Source organism: Apaloderma vittatum, unplaced genomic scaffold, assembly GCF_000703405.1.
Source record: "Apaloderma vittatum isolate BGI_N311 unplaced genomic scaffold, ASM70340v1 scaffold33092, whole genome shotgun sequence".
In the NCBI taxonomy this organism is placed as follows: domain Eukaryota; kingdom Metazoa; phylum Chordata; class Aves; order Trogoniformes; family Trogonidae; genus Apaloderma; species Apaloderma vittatum.
The window spans coordinates 6000-13595 of NW_009702513.1; the positions used below are offsets into that span (position 1 = coordinate 6000).

Consider the following 7596-nt stretch of genomic DNA (forward strand, 5'->3'; position numbering starts at 1 on the left):
ATTCCACTGACTACAGCTGGATCTGTCACTCGGGGACAGGGCAAAGACTTGGAGCCAGCAGGGTCCATGGGCACGTGCTGGCCTGAGCCTTGTGCTCTGTGTGCCCGTGCAGGTCTGTACTGCAGTGGCTGGGTGAAGAGAGGACCCACGGGCGTGATCATCACCACCATGAATGACAGCTTTGACACTGCCCAGTCAGTGCTGGAGGATCTTCAGGTGGGCGCGCTGGACACGTCCACCTCCAGAGAAGGCTTTGGTGCTGTGGAGAGCATCCTGCGCAGCCGAGGTCAGTGGCTGTAGCAGCCAGCATGAAGGGGGGATGCAGCCAAGATCCTGGATCGGGGGGTCCTGGGGCAGTGAGTTCTGCGAGCCCTTTTCTGGGAGCAGAGGCTGAACCAAGGAAACATCTCGTGCTGCCGTTTCATTGCTCCAAAGCACAGGGAAAGCAGGATCTGAATTCCCTCAAACTTGATGTCGTTGCTAAGTTAATGACCACTTTCTGGGAAGGGCCATTAAAAGCAGCATGGACCTTGGTTAAAATGTCACTGTCAGCTGCCTAGACAGCGAGCTATTGCTCTGGAGTGGTTTTCCTAGCAATCCCTCTAGGCAAGTTGGGAGGAAGATTAAAATGCCCGGGAGAGTAATTTGCTGTTGCTGTGTTTAAAGGCATTCAATTAAAGTGTGTGTGTTCTGCCTTTTAACTGTCTGAGGTTTAACAGTGAATTGGAAGCATTTTGTCCCCCAAGGTGATTCTGTGCTCACCGTTGTTACAGCTCACAAAGGTCTGACTTATCTGAGTCGACTGGAACCTGCCATCCCTCTCCTCGCAGTGTTAGAAATTATTATTCCTTTGTGAGGCTGAGGTGTGACGCCATGCTGGAAATGGGCAGGGTTTGGTGGCACATCAGGTCCCTGCTAGCGGGCAGGTGAGTCTGAACTCATTTTCACTTGGTTGACTTCTCTCTCCCATCTCTCACCATCACCCCAGGGGTCCGTCCTGTTTCCTTCTCGGACTGGGAGAAGATCGACGCCGCTGAAGTGGCAAGAGGCAAAGCTGCTGGCAAACCCCGGGAGAAGATTGTGGATCTTCAGGAGATGCTGCAGCTGATTGGGCACTAAAGCAGCAGCGATGGGAATGTGACGCTGGTCCAGCTGGTGATGCCAGCAGGTTACAGACAGGGCCCGGGAGCGCAAGGCTTGTGCCCGGGGCTGGTGGCTGTTTTGTGGAAGTGTGTGACACTTGGGTGTGAACTCTCAAGACATCTGAGGCCCCACATCTCTGCAGCTGGCTGCCAGCCCTGGAGATGGTTGTTGTCACTTGTGTCCTTTAAGCACTAAGGAGTTGGCTGGTGCAGGTGAGGGCAGATGTGCAGGAGCCCTGGCTGGGCACTTTCCCCATGGCAAGTCACACAGAGAAACTTTGTGTCTTGCTGCCTTCCCTTTAAGCCTTGAGCCAAATGTCATTGCCTTGTCATTCGTGCCTGAGTGGGTTTCTTTTAATAATAATTGTTTTTTAAATAAACCCTTCCAGGAAAGCCAAATTAGACCTGCCGCTTAAGCCTGGCTTCTTTGTGACTGCCTTAATCTCGGAGCAGCCAGCCGAGCGCCGCATCTACTGCGAAGTGTCCCGGGGCAAGGGAGCTCCTTTTGTGCAGGGAGGGACCATTGGCTCTCTGCTTGTTGAGAGCTCTAAACAGGCAGAAAAAAGCATTAATTTGCTTTCTGCCTCCCATGGTTAAAGCCTGGTGGAGCCTGGATTCTAGCTTGTGGGGTGGACTGGGATAACAAGCGTGTAATTGCCTTGTTCCGGATCACGAGGGACCCTGTGTTCGTTGGTACCTGTCAGCACTGACTGATGCGAGCAATGTCTTGAGCCTTTTCACTTCATTCACTGGTGGGTTTTGGTGGGTTTGGGGTTGATTTTTCCTCTTGGTCTGTGTGTTTTGAAGCTTATTAAATGCTTCTCTTAGCCCAGATTGACTATGGTGACGGTGTCAGGTTTTAAGTCAGATTACAAGCCATGAGCCATAATCTCCTCTCTATCTGTGGCGCGGGGGCTGGGTCAGCGTGGCCCCCTCCCCTGCCTTCGGCAGTGCTGCTGGATTGCAGCCGCTCCGCTCTGACCTGTCTGAACTGCTCCTCTCTGACCTGTCTGAATGGTGACAATGGCAGTGGCTGGTGGCTGTGCGTTAGAAACAAATTAGGCTTCATGATGGAGGCAGAGGGTAAATCGAGACAGGGCAGCCAGCAGGGGTTCATCTCAGGTCTACGGTCAACCTCTGTCTCAGCTGAGTCCTCTCCCGTGGTAGAGAACTTGCCCAGCATATCTCTGGCCCAGCCTTAGGGAAGGGAGAGCTTTGACTTCTCTCTTTTTTTTTTCTTTTATTTTTTCTCCCCTTTCCTTTTTTAAAATCTCATTTGCAAGCTCATTAAGAAACTCAGGAAATGTGATACTGGGAACTCGTACGCAAACGAGCAATAAAGCTTTTGTCGAACAGCTGCTCGTGTGATGTGGCTCTCCTTGTGTCTCGAGGCTGATGCAGTCCTGATGCTGAACTCTTGAGTGGGAGATTACATCAGCGCTGGGTTCGGAGGTGAATTAAGTGCTTTGGAAAGGGGGCTGTGGAGACGAGGGCTTTGTGCTCAGGCCAGGGAGCAGCAGTTTTGGTAGACAGCCCAGCCAGAAACGTGATGGTGAAGGGGTTGTTGCAGGTATCGGGGAGAGAGGAGCTGGCTTTTCCCCAGCGTTTTCTTCCACATCACCTTGAATGTTGGTGTCAGGGTGCTTTTTTAGCCATGATATGGGCCCCGGTGCTTGCGCTGAGCAGGGCAAACAGCTGTTCTCAAGCTGGTGATTCTTTTGGGTAGCTTTGGCGCTGCGGTAATAGATTAAGGGGAGTGTCTTTCTTTGCTGACCCCAGTGTCCTTGCTCAACTGAGAACTTGACCAAGGCCCTGGGGTTAATGCTGGGCTGTGAGAAAATCATGGGACAATCAAGGTCAGCGAAGGGCAGGGATGAAGGACTGAGCCTCATGGGCAGAGGAAGGATCATTACGATTATGTAAATCCGTATTCGATATCTCCAGCTCCCCCTTCCTCAGCTGCCCGCGTCCCCAAGCCCCAGCCGGGGGTCCTGCTGCCGCCTGCCTCCCATCGCTGTCAGCGCTCTCCCTCCTCTCCGGGGACCGGGAGGCGTCCGCCTTCCCCGCAAAGGTCCTTGTCCCCGGTTGCCGTGTCGTTAGGTGGCGCTGGGAGGCCGGTAACGGGGAGCAAAGGGGCTGAGCGAGGATGGAGAGGTGACCCGGCACCCCAGGGGATGGGGGACAGGGCGGGTGACCCAGCTCTCCTGCTGCCCCCGCAGCCCGGGCTCTGAGCAGGCTGGGGGACCCTCGCACACTCCTGTTCACATTCGGGTTCTGCCTTTAGGTATGGTTAACCTTGTGTTTGCTCCAGGTATGTCCCCACGGTGGTGGTCTCAGGGGTGTGGCGGCACAGCCACCCCTTTGCCCTCCTCTGTCCCGAGACGCTGGAAGAGAAGAAAGTCCCAGTGTTTTTCTGCAGCAGGTAAGGGGCTGGGAAGGTGATGTCGTGAGTGACAGCTGTCTGCTCTCAGAAAGAGGCCTGAAAAGTTGTCACTGCCAGCTCTTAATGTGGACCTCTCCCATGAGTTATGGCTCAGCTTAGCTTCAATGAGACTGCAAAAAGCTGGTGGAGATGAGCATCTGCTGAGGGTTGGCCTTGAGACCGGCCAGACAAGGCTGCTCGGGTCCCTTCCCGCAGCTCCCTGCTTCCCTTGCTGTCTCATGGGTTGCCCTGAAAGGCAGCCAGGCTGGGTACAGAGCAGAGAGAGCTCGTCACAGTGTGGGGTTGATGCCCAGTAAGTGCTGTTCAGTTGGGTCTTTGTAACCTCCTGCTGCTGCGTTGTGCTGCTGTGCCTCAGTTTCTCCAGTCTCCAGAGATGTGCTGTTCTCTGCTTTGGGGCTCCTGCCTTGCAGGGGCTGCTGGGCAGTTTGGGGTAATCCAGGGACGAACCAGGTCTGAGACACCCCAGAAGCTCCCATTGATGCTGCAGTTTGCAATTAAACCTGGGAGACAGGTGCAGAGGCTCTCGCTGGTTTTGCTATTAGGCTGCTTGCTGAACTTGGCCTTTTCAAATGAGCATTTAGAGCATGTGAAGCAGGAGGTTACCTGCTCCCTGGAATAAGGGAAAAAACAGTTTGAGTCAGATCTCTGGCCTGGCAGCGAAGAGCTGTGCTGCTGTTTAGGAGCCAGCTCACGCGACCAGATAAAAATGGTTGAAAAAGCTTTTCAATGGCGTGGCTAATAAACAATTTTCCAGTCCCGTCCCTGGAGTTAGCGCGGCCGCAGAGGCGGTGTCCGGTTTTACGCCGTCCCCTCGCCGCATGAATCACCGAATTGCGGCATCGGCTCCCGGGAGCCGGGGCGAGTCCGTCTGCGCCGGGGCTTCACCGGGAACAGATGGCTCTGGAGAGCGCTGACTTCAGCGCTTTGGCTCAGCACAGGCATCGGCCCCTGCGCGTACCCTCCCCTCACCGCTCTGCTGGGCACATCTTCTCATACCTCAAGTGCTCTTCTCACGGGATCCAGCCCCAGGTGGGGATGGTGAACAGGTTGGAGTACCAACCTTTGGAGTCACTGGAGTGGGTTTGCCAGCTCTGCTACACTCAGGTAACTACTGGTACAACCTTCCTCCTTTTCTGAAAGGACCCCAGGCACATCCTTGGCTCCAGACCCACCAGAAACTCATGGTTTCCACTCCCAGCATTAAGACACCGAACCTTCTTGGGGCTCTGTGCTCCCCACAGCCTTGCCACTGGCTGGAGGGCCGTGCTGGGGCAGGGTGGCTGCACGGGACTGGAGATTTGGGTGAGTTGCTCTGGATATTGAGGCTGCACAAGCCCATTTCCCAAGACGAGGAGGGGAGCAGAGGTGAAGGAGATGTAAACTCCCAGCAGCTGCTTCAAGGAGCTATTTAGGGATACAACAGCAGCAAATACAGTTGTTGGAGGGCGAGGGCTGGTTACGCCCCAGAAAGGAGCGATTTCCTTCCTTCCTGGGAAATTTCCATTTCCAACCCGCTGGCTTTGGCTGCCTCATCCCCAACCTCCGGGGCAGCCCTGCAGGCACACACCACCCCTGGAAGAGGAATTATCCCCGCAGGGATGAAACCATTCCTGTTTATTTTAGCTCCCTTAATTACTGTGAGGGTAGGATGTGGCGGCAGGAGGGCTGTGCTGGATCTGTGCCACGTGTGCACCGTGCACAGCACCATCCCTGTGGCCTCTCTCCCACCTTTCTCCTTGCTCTGCTTTTTGCCTTGATTGCTTTTGTGGCTGCTGGGATCCAAGATACTGGCCAGCTCGGTGTGGTTATTTAGGCACTGAAGCCCTGAATACCCTTATGGGGTGGAGCAGACAGGGGAAGTGGGGACAGTAAAGACAGGGTGAGGGGAGGTCATGTACACTAATATTTGTTTCTTGAGTGAGACCCAGAGGGACAGGGTGAGGTGGGTGCCAGGGGTAGGAGTGACTAGGGTCACATCTTATTAATTTTGGGTCAAACTTCTAGATAAGGAGGGGCTGACAGCTGATAGGCAGGGTCAGGGTGGGTACAGGTATAGGATGGGTGCTGGAATGGGATGAGCACAGGTCGGGCTAAATCTCAGGTGTCACCTGCAAGACTCAGCACTGGCAGAGGGACCTGTGGGCATGGTGGTGCGTTCTCCCTGTCTGATGTCAGACACTGTTAGCAGGATGCAGGCACCTGTGGAGGTAGCCCAAGCCCTTCCCAAAGTCCTGGTTTAGGATTCACTGAGGTTAAAATCCTTTGGCTGAGTTTCTCCTACAAATAGGAGGCTGATGGTAGGGAGATATTAAAGACACTGACTTGAGCTGTGCGATGCCGCCTTGGGGGTGGCAGTGAATTTATACTGGGAGCTGGTGGGCTCCCATTGACACTGCAGGGCTGAGGCAGGATGCGCTGTGCAGGGCTTTACCCCAGCTTAGGATGCGAGATGCAATGAGGCTGCGTGAAGCCTGAGGCACTTCTCCAGTGTTGGCCTGAATGGGTTAGTGCAAAGCTGGACTCACAGGGGCCTCCTGGCATTGTCCTCCCGTGTCCCCCTCTCTCCCCTGGCCCGACTGCTGGTGGGCTCTTCCCTGCAGGAGGTGGCTGCAGATCAGGAGCTGTCAGATTGCGGTGCCTTGTGTTTATCGACCTGCTTCCAGAGCCTCCTGCAAGGACAGACGCTGTAGTAAGGTAATGGGGTGATGGAGAAGCTGTGTGAGCTCCCTCTTGCTGGGAGTCTGCACCGTGGGTGAGGGACCCACTGGGATGCTGAGGGTCCCGCACTGGGGGTACCCCCCAGAGGTGGGAAAGGAGAGGATGAAGGAGGGGGAAGGCAGCTTTATGCCTGTGTTATCCCCATCTAGCCCAGAAAGTTGGGCAGCAGGAACAGAATCCCTAGGGAGTGTGGCATCAAGGGGCTGGGGAAGTCAGCAGCCACAAAAGCAATTTTCCAACCAGGAGGAAAAGGCCAGCTGTGCCCCCTGGGGTTGTGGGCTTCATCTTGGGGTGCTGTTGGTACTTCTGTTTCAACATGAACCTTTATAGCCACCAGGGCACATTTTTTGAATGTAAAAAGAACTTCTATTGTTTAAATGCACAAAGATGATATTCTGATGCAGAACAACTCCCATAAGCTGCATTGTGGTGCGGTGGCCCAGACTCAGTGGCTGATTGCTTTTGGGGAGTCACTGCATTTTCCCTTCTGAAAAATGTTGTGGATTTCAGTTTTTAAGACACTGAAAAACCTGGAGGCAAGTTCTCAGTGCTCGCTCTGCAGGCTGAGCCATGAGATGCTGGCCAAGGCTTTTGCTGGATTTGACTTCCAAGGGAGAAAAGATATGGCTGGGGAGGGGCACGGCATGTGTGTCCCCACCGGTCCCTGCCCTCCACTGCTTGTCCTCGCTGCGGATACATTCCAGCTGTGCCCAACTGTGCACCAGACCTGGGCTTGTCTGTCTGTCCCAAGCGTGGGATCTGGGCTGTGGTGGGGTTTAAATGTCCCATGGGATTGGAGATGCTGGAAGGCCACGAGTGCAATGGGGGAGCTGGGTATTGCCCCAGGGAGGGGTTGTTGTTGTTGCCCCCTGCCTGGATGCTACCAGCTCTGCCAAGAAATATTTTCCCTGTGAAAGATTGCTGAGGTTGACATAGGTGTGAGCCAAGACTCTTTGAGGGATTTATCCTAGTGAGCAGCCAGTCCAGGAGGTATTAATGTGGCCCCCGGGGGCATTAAGGGCATGAGAGCAGCTCAGAAGTTCTGTGCCACCCCCAAGGAACCAGGTTCCCAGAAAGTTGGTCCCCCAGGGCTCCATCACGCTTGACCATGAGGTCAAAAGAAGAGCTTAAATGCAGCCAATGCCACTTTCAATGTCAAACCCAAGAGCCACTCTTTCACTGTCCTGGGAGAAGGATTTGAGGCAGCAGGACCTGTTGCTAACCCTTAAATCTCTCCTCGTGCAAGAGAGAGGCAGTGCTGCCAGGATCGGGCAGCCTGAGGCTGGGAGAGCC

General features: G+C 54.5%; 1 protein-coding gene across 1 annotated transcript in view; it reads left to right on the forward strand.

Moving 5' to 3' along the window:
• Positions 1–1119, forward strand: part of FDXR (ferredoxin reductase) — a gene marked incomplete at its 5' end in the record, with an annotated part of 7114 nt that extends 5995 nt beyond the window's left edge. The window contains 3 exon segments of the mRNA XM_009864284.1: positions 17–106; positions 109–286; positions 989–1119. Of these exon segments, the coding sequence (XP_009862586.1) occupies positions 17–106; positions 109–286; positions 989–1119 (399 nt within the window).
• Positions 1120–7596: the final 6477 nt, after the last annotated feature.